This window comes from Anabas testudineus, chromosome 2, assembly GCF_900324465.2.
Source record: "Anabas testudineus chromosome 2, fAnaTes1.2, whole genome shotgun sequence".
Taxonomy (NCBI): Eukaryota; Metazoa; Chordata; class Actinopteri; order Anabantiformes; family Anabantidae; genus Anabas; species Anabas testudineus.
Window position 1 is genome coordinate 27,430,044 of NC_046611.1, and position 21,379 is coordinate 27,451,422.

General features: G+C 39.6%; 1 protein-coding gene across 3 annotated transcripts in view; it reads right to left on the reverse strand.

The window, feature by feature from the left end:
• The window catches only part of ctnnd2a (catenin (cadherin-associated protein), delta 2a), a 215,703-nt gene that overhangs the window by 168,097 nt on the left and 26,227 nt on the right, over nucleotides 1–21,379 (reverse strand). For all 3 annotated transcript variants that reach the window (XM_026363547.1, XM_026363544.1, XM_026363546.1), the window contains exon 3: nucleotides 7,486–7,616. In XM_026363547.1, coding sequence (XP_026219332.1) covers nucleotides 7,486–7,616 — 131 coding nt within the window. The remainder of the gene's footprint in view (nucleotides 1–7,485; nucleotides 7,617–21,379) is intronic.

Sequence of the window (21,379 nt, forward strand, 5' to 3'; positions counted from 1 at the left end):
TCCCACACTATTCTTTTTTTTTTAGCTGAGGCTTTTGCCTCATTTATACAAGAAAATCAATCCTGTGCAACCACTAAGAAGAATGTCACTGTACGCGACACATACATATACATGTTTATCAGCACAAACTGAAGTTGAGGAAGGACTATTTCTAGAAAGTTATATCATTTTGGATCATTTATTCCCACAACAGAGTACACAAACAGCATCGGTGTTTCCCCTATATGCATTCAGCAGCTGCACTCATAATTCAGCAGCAGTGATGGTTCATTAATATTTGAAACAAAATGTAACCACTGCAACTTAGGCTTTTACACTACAGTATGTGCAGCTGAGACTAGTATGAAATAAAAAAGGGATATAACAAGTACACGCACATGCCGCGATGTTCTCCAAACAGAACGTTTTTTACTTCAAGTTTTACTTCAGCAACTTGTTTTTCCTACAAAGTGGGTATAAATATAAGTACCAGATTTAAGCTAAATAAACATGGTAAAGTATTACAAGCCAAGCTAAATCGTTAGTCCTGTTAGGCTACACATTAACAAGCACAGCACAGCCTTTCCCTTACACTGTTGTAATAACTGCACATTTCACAAGGAGTCTAATTAAGCACAAATGTGTACCAGATTATTAATGTTTGTGCTAATACTGCACCTCTCTGAGGCTGTGTTCATGTGATCAAGATACAAACTAAATTGTTTCTCTTTGTTCGAGCACACACAACGTGTGCTTAAACCATTTTTGAAAAACACCTACATTTACAGTACAACTACAGTAAGTTATTCCAAAGTGGAACTGAGTCATTTGTACACGGTTTGTGCTGACCCAAACAAGCATCTCTGCTGCATTGTTTCTTAAGTTCAACGGTCTCTCAGTTTATTTATCTGATGTGTAGTTGTCACAACTTAAGTAAAGCAAAGTAGGTTAATGAGATAATGTTTGTTTTTGTTGTTAATGCTTAAATGCTGAGGCCGTAGTAAGAGCTTCTTAGGTGGTTTTAAGCTCTTCCTCCGCTGCTGCATGTTGATATGTGTTCCGCTTTCACTGATTGACCTTCACACGGTCACTGACAAGTCTGGCTTTGTAGCTGTCTCCGAGTACTGGGTATTGGATGGCTGCCATAGAAACTCAGCTCTCAATTTCTCACTCTTTTTTTAATTTCCCTCTTTCTCATTTAATTTATCTACCAACTAATACTACCTGTGCCCTCTGTCCATTGCCTTGCTCTCACCCAACATCTTCTTACTTCTCTTCTCTCTGTCACTCATATATACACTTTGCACAGTGTTCACGTTTGATCTCCTCTTTCTTGCTCATTCTCTCTCTACTTGCTCTCTCCGTTTGGCTCAAAGCATGGCAGCTGCAGTAGCATGTAGCCTGCCAGCTGCCAGCTATAATGATGGTGACAGTACAGTGGGGGTGCTGGCTGGGTGATGTTGACTAAATGGAACATTGCAGCACCACTGGCAGACACAAACTCCAGCTCATGCACGCACACAAACACCCCAGCCACACACACAACAACAGTGCCAAAGAGCACAACAGCCTCCAGGCCAACTAATAATTCTTCCCCAGCCACAGCACTTCTGAGCCAGGGTGAGGCAGCTGAACACCACCCTCTTCTGCCCCCGTCTCCCACAGATGCTCTCTCGGTGAGTAAATGGCAAGGGGATACTACTAACATGACATACCTCCCACTCAAGCCTGCATAGAAATCGTTACTAGTCACCTTGCCAGCTTTAAGCTTAATCTAAAAGCTGCTGGCATTTGTGAGTGACTTGTGCATGGGAGGCTGCAAAAAACACTGTAACACACAGGTTGCACATTCAGCACTGCTCTCTCTCTCTCTGGTGTCTCCCATTTCATTCCTGCTGAAACTGTTTACTGGCAGTGCTGGGCTATGTCTGCCCTTCCTAACTAATATCTCTGAGATTACAGTCAACTTATCCACATGACTTTTTACACACTATTGCATACACACAAACAAGCAAGCAAGCAAGCACAGGGCCATACACAATTTGCTGAATCTCTGATGTATGTACAACACGTGTTTAATTAGCCGAGTTACACTTGCACAGCCACTATGCACACACTATGCAGAATGAATGCCTACTGGCTAAATGATTTGTTCCCACACCAGCACAGGGAACGAGACAAATGTTGAAGGACATTAAGGACACAGACAAAGTGAAAGTGATGCACCAAACCGAGTCTTCAGTCAAAGAATCAATGGTAGAGGTGTTCAAAGCACAAACTGCTTTGAACCAGCATATACCCTTTCTAAATGGACAATTAAAGTTCTAACTGTCGTATGACAGTGACAGTTACGCACCAGTTTTAAGTGCTGCTATAAAAAGAAAGACACTTAATGTTGTTAATCAAAGCAAAAACCATTACAATTTACATGCTCCATGCCACAGATTACATGTTCCACGGGACTACCAAACCCTTTCAAAATATTATTAACTAAAAAAAAAAGCTCTTTTATTCCTGTTTGTGATTTTAGAATTTTAGGAGACAAGGTTTTTCATCAGCTGCTCTATTTGATAGTCATGAGTGTGTGGGAGGACTAATTGCGTCCTGATCATTCTGAACCTGAAACAGAGTTAATTTATAACCAGCTGCAAAACACAGCTGTCAACCCCACTAATAGACAGGGTATCGATAAAGGGGAGAGGGTATGAGAAGCAGAGATGGACGATGAGACAGGGAGGCAGAAGTCTATTAATATACACACATGCACAAACAACACACATACACTTGCACAAATGTATTTGCAGCACAAGCTGTAAGCAACACAGACACATACACAAACCACACTGAAAGCAACATCTATGTGTTGAAGTGTTTAGTGTCAGAGTGTTGAGAATATGCACAGTCAATAACCAGAGCAGTAGTCAAGCTCAGTAAGAGCATATTAGCAAAAGGAAAGTTTTCAGCTCACTCTAAAGGCCAATAAATAGCACTCAAACTCCAGCAAGAAAAGGGGTCTAGAGGATAGAATACATTACCTCTCAGCTCTGAAAAAGACCACGCTCCTTTGAAATATGCAAACTGAAAGCCTCTATCAGTTGTGAATCCTTGATAACTCAAGTGGGTTATGGATCCTTTCAGCTCACATGCAACAAACAAGATGAAAACGGTTGTAGTTCCACCAGACTTAAGTTGTTTTTGTAGATGGATTTTGGAAGAGGAAGTACCACACTACAGATGACAACAATCATGGACACAATAACACCTGTGACTATGACCCCAAAAGCACTAATAATGATGATGATAATGATTGCAAATGACAAAAATGATGCAAGGTGCTGAAATGGAGTATTTTTGATCAAATACTGTAAACAATTAGCATTCTTACTGTAAAACTGATGGTTTAGACATTACCTTTGCCAAATTAGATTTCTTTGCCACACACAGTCTCCAGCATGAGTCATCCCTGTACAGTATTGATTCATACATCATATTACCTCCACTTCCCCCAAGCCAAATATGACAGTAATATCATGGATGCAGATTTCAGATACGCTGAAGTATTGTGAAGTGATCATGATTAAATATTCTAACAATTTAATGTGCAGTACATTTAACAATCTGGCATTATGTAAAATAGTCTAGAGGTAGAGATTTCCAGTCCACATGAAAACACAGGCTGAACAATAATGTTACATCCGTGTTTGGCAAGCCCACTGCCCAGAAGCATACAGTCTGCTAATGGTATTGTGGTTACTGCGCGAAGTAGAACAAATTTATAAAACACAGCAGTAGACCTGAAATGAAATATCTTACATACACAAAGAATGAGCCCAATTCTTCTACTGATGGGCCTCTACCCTTTTTGTGGCTCACACTTGTTTACACTAGAAGGGGAACAATTCAAAGTTAACTTCTGAATATAGAGTATCTGTCTCAGGAATGATTTACTGGCTGTTGGGTGTTTAGAACAGCAAATGTAACAGCTTTATAACAACTTTCATTAAACTCATCATTATGGGTGAAATCATTAAATCACAGTATCAATCTGGGATAAAGCAAAACATGAGAAAACATTATACAGCAGTCTAGTGAGAAACAGGGTTATTCCAGAAACAGAGCAAGACATTAACTCCAGCCATATGAAAATATGCAGTAATCTGATCAAAACAGGTTAAATTGGTCTCCGTGGAGCTCTCCTGAGGCAAACGAAGACATGATGCAACATAATGCAAAGCATCTCGAGAAAATCAAATGATTCCAAAAGCAGTACATGGGCCATTAAATCTGCAAAATTTTACGAGAGGGAAAGTCGGTTGACATTCATCTAAGAACGTGGATATTTAGCATAAAGCAGATTTCCTGATGAGCCTCCTGACCTGTGTATATTCAATTGGACAATTCGTTTTAACGCAACTCATAAAGGACAATACACAAACATGTATTGTGAATCCCAATGCACAGAATCAACACACAATGTGGACAGAGGAGTGAATTTCAAATCATGATCCCTCCTTCAATCTTAGGTTCATTTGACCAAAACAGTTTTACAGTAGCTCTGTAGTAGCAGCCTGCTACTGTGAGATGTTATGTTTATATTTCAAACTGAAATGATCTTATAAATCTGTATTTTAACAAGTCTGATTTCAAGTCTTTTTTCTTTTTTGTAAAGCACATCAGCAGATGTTGCTTGTGAACAGCAAACTCACTCACTTTAGTAGCTCTAACCCACAGCTCCCATACTGGACTCGCTTTTGTGGCCTGGTGCTTCGTGTACGTTTCCCACCCACACAGTGTCTGAATGATGTATTTAACATGAATAAGAACAATGCAGTGGATTACACTGTGTTCGCTGTTCATTTTTGTAACTTAGATGAAGATCTGCTAATTTTTTTAAGCCAACAACAATGAATGTTTTTTGTAGAGAGAAAGGGGAGAAAAAACCTGCTGCTTGGCAGACTCTGATCAATTGTGATATCAGGTCACATATGACCTAATGACAATTTCCACTGGCACTGTACAGATATGCACTTCAGAGTAAAATACATTTTCTTTATCCTCTGATGTATCACTAGTGGTAGGAAGTCATTTCAGCAACACACCACATGTATCTTTAACCTTAACCACCAGCAACATGCACACCTGCACACATCCTCACGTGTGTGTGTATGTGAGACAGCCTCTTTGAAGCAAGGTGTGTTAAGCATGGCGATGTGCCGCAGTGGGAGTGAGCTTGTTGGGTTACTGGAGCAATATGTTCATATGCATGGACAAGCAGAAACACACATTCACAGCCATACACACCTGAACAGAGAGGCAGAGAACGAGTGCAAGGGCTATATTTAGAGTTAACCTTTTATCAAACATTGACATCATGCATCTACTGCACACTTACAGATGCATGTGTGCTCACAAAAAGCCAGAAATCATGGGTCGGATAGGAAGCCACTGGAGATACATTACATACTTAACATGTGCTGATAAAATAATATATTTAAAATATCACATAATACTACACTTCTGTGCTTTCAATTATTATGTACAGATTAGGGTATGCCATATTGTATCGTCCGTGATATATCGTGACAATTCGTGATAATAACAGTAAAGTTGCATGATGATGTGTTTCCATACACGCCATAACTTAGGTATGTCACATGAACCAACCAACACAATAAACATGGTGGAAGTCCAAACACAGAAGACACAATCCTAACCCAAACTGCTGACAAGGAGGGACTGAGGCTAATGATAAAAAAAAATTCTAATAATCATAGAAAATGAATTACAGATACAGCTGTGAAGGAAATTTCCCACTCATATTTCATTTTTAGCTTGTTAGTTTAGTTATTTCTTAATGTTTAGGTTTATTATTTTATCAGCACTAATTGACAGTGAGACATCTAGACACATTATGAAAACAGGACATGACATGAAAGTTCACTATCTTAAGCTGCTGGCCACTGACCAGTCTGAGGGAAACGGATGAAAACCCCCACCACATTCTGGTATACAGTGGTGGTTATTTTTCCAATTCACTACCTTATATCAATGCAGCATGAGTATGGTGTGAGTCGGTACAGCTGCATTGGATCTGACTAAATTGGGTTTGCTTCAAAGAGACATTTTGACTCATGAACAGAAATACATCCCAGCAGTCACTGCAGACTTCCCCCTGCAATGTACTGCTATGTGGAGCTGATTAGGCTTATTGTAACATAAAACTCATGTTGCTCAAAAACCTGAATGCAAAGACATTCATGTTGCCTTCTGATGATTGAACAAGGAGTTTTCAGAGCTGTCGCACTGCTGAAGAAAATAAGACTTCAACAATAGCTGCATTTCTGTGATGTATTCCCTTTTGGGCAACTTCTACGCATTTGCTCTCCCAATAGGAGGGGGGAGCTACGGGTTCAAATGTAGTCCAGTGCATGGATCTAACTAAACTTGCACGCTCCAGTGATTCAGTAATGTGAGAGCACAGAGAGTGTCTCTGGTGGAGGAGAAATAATCGCGAATGAATGCCATTTGCAAGGGAAAAAAGCTCACACTGCCATCAGCACTTGTCCTTCACTCGGTAAGGGTAAATGGAATATTTTGTGGTATTTAATTAAGGACAACTTCAGAGTCAATGTAGATAGGCAAAATGATAAATCTATTGTATGGTGCATTGCATTTGCTGATGAGCTAAATCCAAATGAAACAGCGTTCCATTACACGAAGGAATAAGTCTAAGGCTAAACACAGATCACCAAATGCAATTACTGTGAACTTGTGGTGTTTTTCAGAGGATCTCCGGAGTCAGGATGGCTTTTTATTGTGCAAGATCATTCACGTTTGTCTGTGAGGTTCTATGTCTTGTTTAACACTTGATTAAAGTATAAGTTAAACAGATTTAACTACACAAACTTGCCAACAAGCACATTCCACAAGTGGTCAATAGGACGTTGATCTACCACACTTCTACTTGGATTAAAATCTATCCCAAAAAAACCATCCACCTCTGATATTTATCTTTTTTCTCTCTCTTTGTATTTTCTCTTTCTCTTCCTCTCAGCCCGTGCCCAACATGTTATCTCAGAAAACATGTGAGCTATTACTTTCCACTACCTCAGCAGGCGGCAGTACAGTAAGGTTGCAGCTAACTACCCACACTCCCTGTCAAGTAATTGCCTTGATTTTAATGACTTTTTCAATTATGTCTAGTTGGCTACAGCTCTAGCACTGTAATCGCCATCATTTCTATCCATTACACTCTCACATTCCCTTGGCACCAATCAATCTTTGGTTTCCTTTAAACACTACAGCAGCAGAGCGCCTCTTTCCCTGAATAACAGTGACGACCTTCTGGCCCGACTCATAGCAAGCTGTTCAAGGACTATGAGGAGAAAGAAAGGGAATAAGCAACAGAGGCAAACAAAAGCCAAAATGGGCCTCTGTTATCAAAGTTGAACATAATACAGGTTTGGCACATGTACAGTACAAACATGTACATGGGAGAGTTCCTACCTGCTCTTTGACAGAGGCGAGGATGGAGGAGGTCGTCTCTGTCTCAGATCTGTCTCCATTGGAGGCTGGCATCACAGGGGGAACCATGGCCCCCTTCTCCTGCTCAGCAGGCTGATCTGGCACCGGCATTGCTAATAATTGCATACACACACACATAAAGGAGAAGAAACATTTTGGTTAAGTAGTTAGCAGGTTTGAAACTGCAGTGTTGAAGACACAACTAAAAATGAGTCATATCAATGTCAGAGAAATGAGTTTAAATTTTCATTTTCAAAATCTGTTTTACTAAATTTAGATACAAATAATACAATTTACAAAAGCACCTGGAAAGATGATACAAAACCAAATTGCCAAATTACCTATAATCTTAAAAATGTTTGTGCAACTTAAACTTTTCAAGCATAAATGTCCATGAAAGCCTAGGAAAAGATATCATATGGATGTACTGTAAATACAGTATGAGCTTAACAGGGCCAAAAAAATAAAAATAAAATGTTACGACCAGCAACATCCAACCTTTACTAAAGATTTTTGGTATTTAATTTCCTATTCATAGCTTTATTTGTATTTGTTGTATTTGTTCTACTCAGCACTAGTTGCAACCCCCCCCCCCCCCCCCCCCCCACCCTCAACCACACTCCCCCAACCCCCACCATCAGACTCACACTTCTCACCTGTGTCACTGCCAGTATGTCACTTCACAAACAGTGGTCCTTATGGACTCATTAAAATGTAATGCCCCACTTATCATGATTTTAATTACTTTATTCAGGAACCAGAAAAGTGACGTGTGTCTCTAACTGACAGTTCATTTCAACTAAATGAGTCTCTTGCAGTTAATCACTTAAAAAGAAAACATTATGTCTGGGTCTTCGATCTTCATCAAACACCTCACCAACTGTAACAAATTAACATCAGTCATGGATAGATCCGTCTTTTCTTTTTGCTGCACTTCATCATAAGGTCTGGATACACAGAGACTGATAATAAATGCATGATTTGGCACTTCTAAATTGAGCCATCTATAATATGGTGAACTGCAGGGAGCAATATATTAAAATATTAAAAGTGCTACGAACATTGACACTAGAATCCTATTTTCTGCTGTGGTTACAAACACACACTTATACTTTAATGAAGAGATGATAAGTTAAGTTAAGTTTTTTTAATAGTGATGTTCCAATAATTGACATCACTGTGTGACTTAACAGCATTTAGAGTAGCTAATAGATGAGACACTAACTGAAAACACACAGATCGTCTTTCTAATAGCGGCGCAGCTAATCCAATTCTAACTGCGATGTCAGCCTGTGCGATTATATAACTACAAAAGGCTAATATCTAATTAAATAAAAGTAAATATGAACATGAACGTGTGCGAATGGGACAGCTTGTTCTGTGTTTGTGTGTAGATTGCTCATTCTCTACGCCCCTAATAAAGACATGCCTGGTCTTACTCTGAAGAGTGGACATGTGTACTATATGGTCACATGACTGTCTGGTGTACAGTGCTGCCAACTGAGCCCTTCAGCAACTTTTTTTGCTGCAGGTCAGCGGTCACCTCATTAGCTCTTCAAGTCCTTGTTCACACTGTAGTCCAAAACCGAAACAAATTTGCAGCAGGACTGGTTGGATTGGTCTGAAATGTCGTCTGACACACAAACGGAAGCTGCACATAAATGTCACAAAAACATTTCTGAAACCGCAGCTCTGTGATAATTAAGGTCAGGAGACAGACGCAGCACACCTTTTATTTTGTATTTATTATTATAAAAAAAAAACTGCTAAATTCTGAGCAGAATTATTATATAATATATACGTACAGTATATATTATCTATAAATATTATATAATATTAACTATTGAGTGTGATTTATAAACATTTAGGAAGATTAATTGGAAATGTTTTCAATCAGTGACAGCATTTGTGTCTTGTTCCTGTCTGAGCTAAGAGTCCACACACACACACACACACACACACAGAGAGATAAAGAGTCTGCGAAACCAGGAGATTGGTCTGCAAGAACAGACCACAGGGACAGGATCTTGTCGATACAGCGGCCTTGACTTCAGTCAGAGACTAAATAATGAACTGATTGACTGTGGGATTTGATGATGGACTCTCTTATTTTACAATTTGCTGCCCGTCTGAGTGCTTCACTTTTAACATTTGATCCCAATCCATGCTAGTTTCAGTAGTTTGGTTAGACCAACACATTCTCTACAGTATATTTGTATTCACTGCCGCATGTGCACGTCTGCAGGGGAACTCCATTCACAGATTTTCAAGCAGTTTTTTGAGAGCAAATATTATCTACAATAATGCCATTTAGAGAGATAATCAGACAGATGCTGAGGGTAAGTGAGCCATTAGCGGAGCGCATACCGTTCGGCTCACATAAACCATCAACAAGTCAGAGAGGATCCAGACAGCCTGCAAGTCAAACATCCACTCAGTCTGCCAGTCAGTCAGCTAACAGGCAGACAGACTGCAGGCCAGACAGGGTGGTGTTGGTAAATAAAAGAGGTTTGCGAGATGGCCTGCAGATGGTTATTTTCACTCTCACTGACAAACACCACTTCTGTGTCTGGCATCTCCCCTCCTTAGTGGAGATGAGTCACCAGAGTCGGGCTCCTGAGAACCACAACCCCAGTGAAGGCCGTATTACAGCAGCTGGCCCACTGCCGCATTGCTCTTGAAGTCAGTGGGCACCTCACCTCCTCTGTGGTGGTTTGATTTTTACAGTAAACCCCCCTAGGAATGAACTGAATGAACTGGACTGGGAGCTGCCACAGTATTAAGAACCTGCGTAAATATGTGTCCATCAATAATTGAATCTGTGGCTTCTTGGCAATAGTTGTGCAGTGTGGGTGTTTGGTTTTGGTTCCACAAACCACCTAGCCTTGTCTGTAGAACAAAATCCTTTTGTAGTTTAAAAAAAAAAAAAAGAACTTCTTCATGGCAAGAAAATCACAGGTGTAACTAAGAGCGCTCATGAAAGCTCCACTGCATTTAGCAGTCAGCAAGTCATGCCAGTGCACCGTTATTAAGTAACACCTTTTTGACAGGTCTTTGTCTGCACCCATTGACTGGGATTTTTATACTTTGTAAAATATATAATTCTACACTGTTTAACTGTGCATAAATGCAGACACAAGACAAAACGTTCGTTATTGTCTTCCAAGTGGCTGTTTTGCATTTAATGATGCTGATTAACAGTGGCTCAGATAACCCCTATTATCCTTCTGCTTTCTGACACACTATTCATAATATTCAGCAAACTGACAAATAAAGGAAACAAATACAATTACATTCAGTGACCAAAGCAAGGTTGGAGTGATTTTGATTAGTGTATCTTGTAAACTGAATCCTCTTAATCAGTAGAAAAGAAAAACAAATATTGTTCCAGACCAAATCCAATTTCTGCATACAGCAATACACACCATTGTGAAAGCTATTTATTGTGCGAGGCAGACAGCGATTGTGTATAAAGAAAACACAAACCCTTTGTGTTTAGTGTCCAGACAGGTGCTGTGTTCAGAAAATTGCAAAGTCGGCTCACTGTATATTGGCTGCTTCAGAGATAGTCCCAGGCCTAGTACATTTGCCATCGAATGTCACAATACTCCACCATCCTAGTCTTCTTCCAAGGCTTTTGTGAGTCAGCAGGCACAGTTGAACTGCTATTGCATAGATGTGTTACATCCTTCAGAGTACAATGTAACAGGAGCCCCAGCTTAGAGGGGGCTTTTGTAACTCTGGGGATGCATTTAATTGCAGTGCATTCTGGCTCATTTGCGTTGTGTGTGCCTCGCCATTCAACTGGGGAGGCACGATGGCCTGACATTTCATTTGGCTCAGGCCTAGATAAGACATGAAAAGGCCCAGGCCGCTGCTTTTCACAGTATGCTGCAGGACCCTGCGTTTAGTAGAGTTCCTTGTAGAACAAAGTCTAAACGAAGAAAGAAAAACTACCACTAAATACTTGTATAAGGCTAAGTGAGACTACCAAACACACCATTGTGTTTTTTTTTCCTTTAATTATGCCGTCATTGTGTCTCTTTCTGCAGTCTTCTATCATTTAGTCCATTATCCACTTACTGCATCAATACATTCAATTGATATGTGTTTGTGTAATTTTAGTTCATTGTACAGATTTTTTTCTGAAGCAATTTGAAAACTGTTTCAATAGTATGGAAAAATACAGAAGTGTTTATTTGTCAGTGTTTTTTTGTTTGTTTGTTTGTTTTGTTTTGTTTTTGACTTGTTGAATGAGTTAATAAGTAACCACTATTTCTATTACAGTAGATTCTTAGGGTGCAGTTGGTGTCATAGATAAGAGACAGACAATAAATACATAACAGTTCAAAAAGAACGAAAGATGATAGGATATGGGCATACGGGAGGTTAAGTGTGGTGAGTGTTGGTTTATGCAAGTATTATTCATGTGTGCATTATGTGTGTGTGTGTGTGTGTGTGTGTGTGTGTGTGTGTGTGTGTGTGTGTGTGTGTAGATGTGTTCCACACTGGTCAGTCCAGAGGTACAGTACAGATGAGGTTTAATGATGAGGTTTAATGTTCTCAGTGTGTAGCTGAAGGAGAGATTCAGAATTAATGAATTTTATAGTGAGGATTGGTGTAGCTTACTTTACTTATTTTATATTGTGATATATTTGAAAAGGTGTTTTTTAACACTGAACATTTCCTTGTAGTAATATCAGGTTTAGTAGGGTTTTAGTATCATTGTTCATTGCATTAAATTGTTGCAACAGAAAGTAGTACCTTTGCTACACACAAGGAAAAAGTAACACATGCAAAGACAGGAGTTACCTACACCCTGACTCATAGGATTTGGCAGGATGGGCATTTGTGACCCATGCTCACACCATGACCTGACAGGCCTCTGCACCTGCTCCCTTCCAGCAGAACACAACTTACATGAACATGTGCAATATCACGCACACACACACACACACACACACACACACACACACACACACACACACACACACATTCAGTACATGCAGACACGTCACTCTGTCGTTCAATGAGGCGTCCTTTCCTTTCCACCATGACCTGTCAGCTGTCCAACTCCATGCCTTGTTGGCTCGGATGCAGTGCCCTGCTCTCTCCTCTAACTTTCTTCTTCTCTTTTTGCCCTCTTTAAGCCATTTCTTTACATGTTTCTAGTTCATTGGTTACCCATTGAGTCTTTCTTTATCAATTCTGTCTAATTATGAGCAAGTAGTGCTTTCCCTACATTTTCCATAATATGAAACAACGCCATAATTTACTTTTCGCCTTTGTTGTTGTGTTTTCTGAAATAGCTTTTTAAAGATGCTATTGGGCCACCATAGAAATCTCTTTACACACAACACATGCTAAGTACTAGAACACTGGCTACTGCTAAACAAACAACCATTCATGCCAACAGCACTGAGGTCTCAAGAAAATACACTAACGTTAAGCATTGGGCTGTTTAGAGTCATACCAGTATCAATACCCCATACAGTAGCTTCTGAGTGCATTTAAATCCAACATAGAAGTATTAATATTTTGAAAATTATTTTAGCATTCTACTTCCCAGTGGACATAAAAATACATAAAATCACTATGTGTATAATACGTATTTTTTTTATTCATTTATTTTTCCTCCATTTCGTAAGAATGATGTGTGTTCAGGAAGGTATTGTTCTGGGCATGTTTGGGTGGGTGGCCCCCTTAAGGAACACAATCAAAAGCAAGCTTCTCACCTTCACATGACATGACACTGATGAAATATTTACCGAGCTCTAAAATGAAGTCTAGATAGATAAGAAATGTTGGGACGGTTGGATAAAAAGAAGGAAGTTCCTCAGGGATGTTAAATGTTGTAACACTAGGTGGAGCTTCTGCCCTCTGTCCTCTCTTCTGTCCTCTGCAGGTTTATGCTAACATGCTATTCTTTATTATCACCAAAGACATTCTGAGATCTGCAAAAAGCAAAGTCTAAGTACTTAATTCAATAATGAATGAATTCTAGTTTTCTGCTGCTCTGCCGGTTTGCTGGCAGTATTTTCTTTTTCATCAGTCAATGTCATCAATCTGAAATCAACTTTAAACCAGAGAGTATGAAATATCCAAAGATGTTGGCCAGCTATTAGTTTATTGCGTAGCTTTACATGCTTTACAGCTTGCACTACACAACTGATCAAAGGAGGGAATGGTTTCTTCCACTATAGAATAGTAAGCAATAGCAAGAACCAACCATGATATGAAAACATATAAATGTAGTAAACCACTCTATACATTTCAAGCCTTAAATTCAACAACACAAATCCTTCAAATTATATATTATATTATGTGTGTTAAAACTACAAGTGCTATGGTACAAGACCATATTCTATACAAACTCTGTTTCCTTCTTCAGCAAAACATGGACAATTTTAGAGTAAATCAGTTCAATTAGTGTGAGTAGCTGTGAGAATGCAAATGTCTGAATCAGTTGGATCAGATATGAAATGAACTTTGGCCTGCCAGCTCCCTAGTCATAGTACAAAGTCCCTGTAATTTCCAATGGAGTCTGTGTATGAATAGAGCAGGACGCCGTCTGGGTTATTCACAGCAAGCAAGTGGGCGTGCTGATGACATTTCCAACATCCATCCATCCATCCATTATCCTAACCGCTTTTCCTGTTATGGGTCACAGGGGTGCTGGAGCATATCCCAGCTTTAATTTCCAACATGCGATGCCATATCCGATGTCCTGTAAACAAAACACTGATTTCTACAAATTCTTTCCCTCCTGTCTACTACACCCTCTACCCATGTGCTGCACCGCACCTGTATTTCCAGTGGGTGGGAACGCCTTTCACAGGCACATCAGGGAGATGTGCTTTGTGCTACATGTGTGAAAGGGCAGGAAAATGTAGACCTGATTGGCCAGAGGTGTGCGACAGAAAAGAGAATTGAGACTTGGGAAAGGAAATGCCTGATTTATTCCCACCCTCTCATCTACCTTGTCCTTTGTCTTAGCCTTTCATCATTTCTCTCCTTTTTCTAATCTGATGCCTTCATTTTAATACTTTCCATTTTGCTGCTTCTTCTGCCTCTTTCTCCACATTGCATAGTCTCCGCTTCTGTTGATGTTAAGGTTGGCTTGCTGTTACGTCCTGTCTGCCTCATATCTTGGGTTTCATAGGTGCCATTGAAATCTGTGGCACGCTGCCTTCCTGCTGACAGCTCTGGCTTGGGGAGTTGACAGTATTATTTTAGACGTGTTAATGAGCCACAGTATCTATTAGTCTGCCAGTCAACGTGATGAAACCTTCTTATTAGCCATCATTGTTTCCAGGCACTAGGCAAAGTGTTGCATTTGTGATCACCTAAAGTCTAAAGTCGCCATTTTCTTCCCTTTAACAACAGCTTGTTTGAGTTAAGTTACAGCTTATACGCTTGGTACAGTCGTTGTCATGGTTTGAATTCCAAATATGTGCAAGTGACTGGCCAGCAATGTCAATAAAATGCTGTAATTTAGGGTCAAACTTTGAAAGTCAAATATGTTGTCAGTAACAAATACAGAGATTGCATTTGGGTATCTGTAGTGATTCATGGTGTTTGTCTGTCTGGCTGCATTTCAGTTTCCAGTCTCCTGTGTGCCTCCCTGTTCCACTGTCCTGCTACCAACCTTCCAAATGTCAAAACTAAGAAGAAACGCACTACAGGGAGAAAAGTTTGCAGTATTACTGATACGTAGCCGAAAAAAGTTGGACTTGTTGTGGCGGAGACATCTGACTGTGCATGCAAATTTCTCCTGCATGTCTTCAAACTCAACATCCAATCTAGGTCAACCATCTCACTGCTTCCCAGCCGCCTGACTGAACTGTGTGCGCATCTATGTGTGTGTCTGTGTGTGTGTGTGTGTGTGTGTGTGTGTGTGCTGTATTTTCAGTGCTCTAGGCTATAACAACAAAAAATGAAAATATATTTGCTTTTTCTTCTTTAAGAGAAATCCATTAAATATTTTATTCCACTTCCAAATAATTGGTGTAGTTAGAGTAACACAGTAGAGTATATCATAGAAACGCTACAGTAGCAATGGCTGAGATATTGATTGAAATAATCAATGTTGCTGTCTCTGTTGACTGCTTGCACTGGGGCTTCTAAGAGCAAGCAAAACAGGCCTCAGGCATCACATCCCAGTTGTCTGTGACCATCCTCCTAAATCAGTGAGGCTACTGGAGCCATGAGCCACACCCTCCTCCAGCTCTCACCTCGTCTGCGGTTGTCTGAGTTCGTTCATTCCTCTAGGGGGGAAAGGAGAGTGGCAAGAAAAAAAAAGTATGTGAACCCTTTGAAATTTCATGGTTTTCTCCATTATTTTGTCATAAAACGTGATCTGATCTTCATCTAAGTCAAGAGTATTAACAAATATAATGTGCCTAAAATAATAACACAGAAAATCTGATCTTTCATGTCTTTATTGAGAACAACCATTAAAAGCTCATAGTGCAAAGGGGAAAAGTATGGGATTGGGGGAAGATGAATTCCCAAGTGTATCAAAAATTTTAAAAAATGAATCACGATAATGTGAGAATGTGTGTACGTCAGCTGAAACTCTGTGGAAGTTGGGTGATTCAACAGGAAAATGACTCAAAACACACAACAGAAAAACTAAATCCAGCTTTATGAGAGGCCAAGTCAGAGCCCAGACCGCAACCCAACAGAGATGCTATGGAACAACTTTAAGAGAGCCACACACATGAGAGGTCCAAAGAATATGACAGAGCTAAAGCAGTTCTGCAGGAAGAATGGACTAAAATTCCTCATAAATGATGTGCCACTTGCCAAAAATTGTTGGTAAGTTTAAAAAGTGTTAAAATCCTGTTTAAGAATCCATTGTGGTATTTGTGTTTGTGAATGTGTGTTCAGTACCTGTATTGTCCACACAAACACAATGACACACAATCATCATTTTTGTTTTTTTCCCACAGACATATTTCTTTCAATATCATTTCTTAATGTTTCAGGTTTCTGAATTCTTGATATGGACAGGTGGAGTCAAGGGAATATACAGTCCACTTAGTTGCCTGAGTAAATCCTCCTCTCAACAGTTTTTACTGAAATGGTGGAAATGTGAAATTACATTTGAACTTTAATTTTGAAAATAAGTGGGAAAATGAAACCTCCGATTCACCCATGACAACTGCATTTCCATAATGGTGCATTAATTAGGATTTTTGACTGAAATAAAAAATATATTGTAAAGCAAAACTGAATGTTTAAATATAAAATCACATGGATGTTGGTTGAATCAATAAAAGGTGTTATTGCTCAATATGTTTATCATTTACACAAAACATACCCTGAGACATACGCGCATTGTGAGTCGTGATGTGGTATGGATGTTTTCGTGCGTGTGCATTTTTCTACATGCATGTATCGTGCACTCTCTCCATCTCTCAGCAGTGGTAACTAAATTATGCATTATTCAGAGTTTCATATTAGACATTACATGGAGAGAAATTTGAGCTATCAATCATCCAAGGCATTCATATGTGCCACACTTTGGGAGTCATTTCTGAAAGGCAAAGCTGTCTTTGGAAATCAGAAGTGATTGGCTGGGGAAATTGGGTGTGGAAATTATAATTATTCTTTCTTCATTCCCCCAGCTTTGCTTCATTCTGATGACATTAGCATTATTACACATATGTTAAGGATGATTATTATTCACGCTCTTGAGGATGCTGGTAAAGTGCACACCGGTAATGACTTACAATATATTAAAAACTCCTCAAGTCAAACATTTCTATCGAGTCTAATTTTCCTGTGCCTCATTTTGAGCATTTAAAAAAAAGAAAACAGAATATGAAATATTAGTAACCATTTCATATTCAGGTTGGATAGCTCTGAAACTATGTTTGAACAGAAAATTAAATGAACCGATTGGCATGAGTCAATTTGACACAGCCTGCATGGTTCACAGAAAAAGGTAGACTGCACTTAGACCCAGTGGAACACATCATTTACAGCTGCCTGTGATTGTGGGCGCGTGCACCATGTGTTCAGCTGTCCTTCCTTAAATGCAAGTACATTTTGGTGCAATAAATGCAACACACCAAAAACAGAAGCTTTACATAGCAGAAAATCCCTTTATTCTCCGTCTTCACACTAATGGTCACCTTCATATATAGAATATTAAACAGTTTTCTCACCTTATATGTAGATTGACCTTCTTCTCTGAAACATAAATACATCAGCGCTTGAATAGAATTACAGAAATAGAATTACAGACTATACAACTACTGAAAGCTCCCTTTAAGTCTGAGAGGCATTGTCTTTGGCTTACAATGCTCTAAAAACACAAAGTAATAATCAATTTCACAGAGCATAATTTACCAGAGCACTGAATCTATGGTCTCTGCTTTTAACGGATGGTGTTCTGAAGTGCCCTTCCCAACAGGTCCTGTTGAGGATGTTAGCGTGAGCCTGTTACACTTAATGAAAAACAATACAGTATCAACTGAGGCACTAAACAGCTTTTCATGAAGATATTTCTGTATTTCCACTGCAACAATGCACACTTTCATTGTTCTCTTTACGGTAAAGGTGCACAAGAGATTATTACTTTTACTAATGTCATAGTGCTTTTGTCCTTACTTTACATACATTCTCATTTTTACGCCTCAGGTCCAGCACCATCCAGCTGCATCCTGTTGGGAAATGAAGCCTCATTACCCCCTTGCCCAAAAGCACAGCCAAACGTGGTTCATTCGGGCTGAGGCCACCTCGAGCAGTTCAAAACCCTTCATTAATGAAATTGAAAGGAGAGTCTGGCTCCACTGCTGTGGGTAACTAGTTCTAAAATGAACATTGGTAATTTTGCTATTTGGAAGATTTACATTAATAATGAGTAGACTCTGGCTGGCTCTTCAAGACCCTGTACTGGAAATGAGAGTGGTGATGACCGATGCTGGACATAAAAGCTCCAGATATAACTGGAGACTCTAGCTATTTGATTTGGAGGCATACACTTGAGCTGTCCGTGGTGCTGAAAACCATAATACCCCCATGTTTCTCTCACTGTGTTCATTAAACAGAAAAATCTGGACCGGCAGCGATTGATATGCTGAACTCACGATAACATTTCCAAAACACCTACTGCATACACAGCTGAGAGCCATTATCACACAGACTATTTAATACGTGTATCAACTAAGTGAAGGGAATCTGCCCTCAGTTATTTTTTGTGAACTCTCCCTCTTTCTCCCTGAAATTGGCAAATTCCATTTGCATAAACCTACACATCTGCTTGTACCATCAAAGACACAGTATGAGCATGTGATCCCACCAAAGTGCTTGGGAGCCAAGGAAAATGCCAACATGCATCACTCTTAAGTCATCACTCACCCATGACACACACGCAATTATCGCCTGAGCCGCTGACTTCTGTAGAGCATTAACCTGTTAAAGCTGGAGATGACATGCATTACCAGCACCTCTGACAGTCGGAGGAATAGCCTGTCTGGACTTTAAAAGAGGTGCTTTTAAAGCAGCACCATCACATCCCATATTAAACACTTCCTGAAGACACAACGATGAAAAGGGAGAAAAATGTGTGACAGAGGAAAAAGATGTTACACAGACAGAGAACAATGAGGGTATGGTGGGTTCAGCTGATAACCTTGACTGTGACTGTCATCATGTGCTGTCCTGTACATGAAGATATGATTGGCATTCACAGGGGATAGGGGCCAACATTTACCTGCTTGTTATCTCTGAGACAGCAGGCATGAGTCGGTTTGTGATCTAATGAAAGAGTGTATTCCTCTGTGACAGGACCAAAGGCAAAAATGAGATATAGGACCAAAGACAAATGGGTGGCCATTTCTTATCTGACTGTGTATGTTTTACATGCTGCAGTGAACAGGAGCATGTTAACATACAAACATAAATTGTTACACACAAACACAGCACTTAATAAACCTGTCCTTTGCACTAATTTCTGCCTCTTTACGATAACGCTCCCAGTTGTTTTCGTTCTTGTTTGCAAGATGTCACCCCCCACTTCCACTACACTAAATAAGTAGGGCAGGCTACTTGGAGAGTGGGAGCTTCAAACTGACAGGTCAGTATTCTAAACAAGCTGGACAGAGGAGAAAAAATGGGAGTAATACGAAAAGATGCAAAAAAAAAAAAAAAGGATGGAAGGGATGAAAAGAGCAGGAAGGAGAGAAAGAAAGTGGGATGAAGAAAGACGACTTCACAGATACCCTGCTCCTCTCAGATGCCATGTGAGCCTCTGTGTGCTTCAAACAGTCTGCTCGCACGCATGTACACACATACACACACACACACTGAGTTTTTAAATGGGTTACATAACTTGCTGTTTTACAAACCAAAATAGAAATAGCTAACAAGTGATCAGCATATGTGGGAACTCCTTCAAGACTCCACTTCTAGACTGCCAGAAAAGAAGTCTACATGATATCCGCTTGAAGCTGGTCAGGAGATGTTAAAAGTGTTCAGATCTGTCATCAAAACATGTTTCCTTTTTGATTGATACACAATTTCCATATACTGTATGTGATATGTATTTGACAATGCCTGTATTTTCATGTATTATGTATTTCAGTATTTCATAGTCTTGTTATTTCATAGTCCCCAATATTAAACTACACTGTGGAAAACAACAGAAAGTCAGGGAAGGCGTGTCTGTATATACTGTACAGCACAGTTCCACAAATGGCGGTCACGTTGTTATCCACTGCTTGGTAGTTACAATTCATCGAATAGCTGGGGAAATCTGAGTGGGAAAATAAATTCATGGCAATGTCTCTCTCTTTCTAAACACTACTTTAGCTTGTATAAAGCATTCATTTCTCAGTGATGCTTTTGAGAGACCAACTGGGAAAAAAAATGTTTCCTTGCAGAAATTATAGCTTAACATTCAATTTAATAAAATGAAATGACTGTCAGGAGAAATGTTGTCAGCATTATCGTTGACTCAAATACATATATTGTACATACTGTAGTAGTATCTCCTCAAAATATCACTTATCCGATTATAATACTAACTTATTAATAATAAACCCAATATTTAAAGGACACTATAAGCAACTTTGCTTGTGACTCGTAACACACACAAATTGTTACTCCTGTTCATCCACAGCAGCACTATTCCTTTTATAATACAGCATACCACAATATAAAGTTTGATTATTTCCATGCATAGCAGAGCAGCTTGTGTGGCTGTAGAGTGCAACACAGTAAACCTACTGTATACTATAAAGTCAGGGTGTGGAGGCTGTGCTGTAGCATGATAGAATAGAGTACAGTATATCTCCGAGAGTTGAATATGAGAGGCTGGGAGCTGACGCGAGCGTGGCTATATCAACACACACCCACACATCCTATCCCTCACAGCCTTGACATTTAAGACATACAGTATATAATTTACATGAGGTGACAGACCTTGCAAACATAAACACACATGCGCACACACACGCGCGCACACACACACACACGTTGCTGTCAAGGAATGCTGTACGTGGTGAAAGCAATTCTCCATTCACATATAATAACTTTGAAACCACCTGTAAGTAAAGATCAGACTGAGACTAAATCACTGACTCGCAATATATCCGAAACATTTACCTTCCACTATATTATTAATTTGACAGACTGTCAAAATTCACCAATTGAACTGAATACAAAATAAGAAGAACATCTAAATTCATATATAAGTCCAAATAAACTGACTGCCTTTACTTGAGAAAGGGTTCACTGACACTGACACCCTCCTAAAATACAGTAATACCACTGCACTGTGGTGTTTCCTGTGTAACTGCAAGCCATTAAACTTTTAGAAATCCAATTTCTTAACATGTTAAACCCGGGCGCCCCCGATATTGTG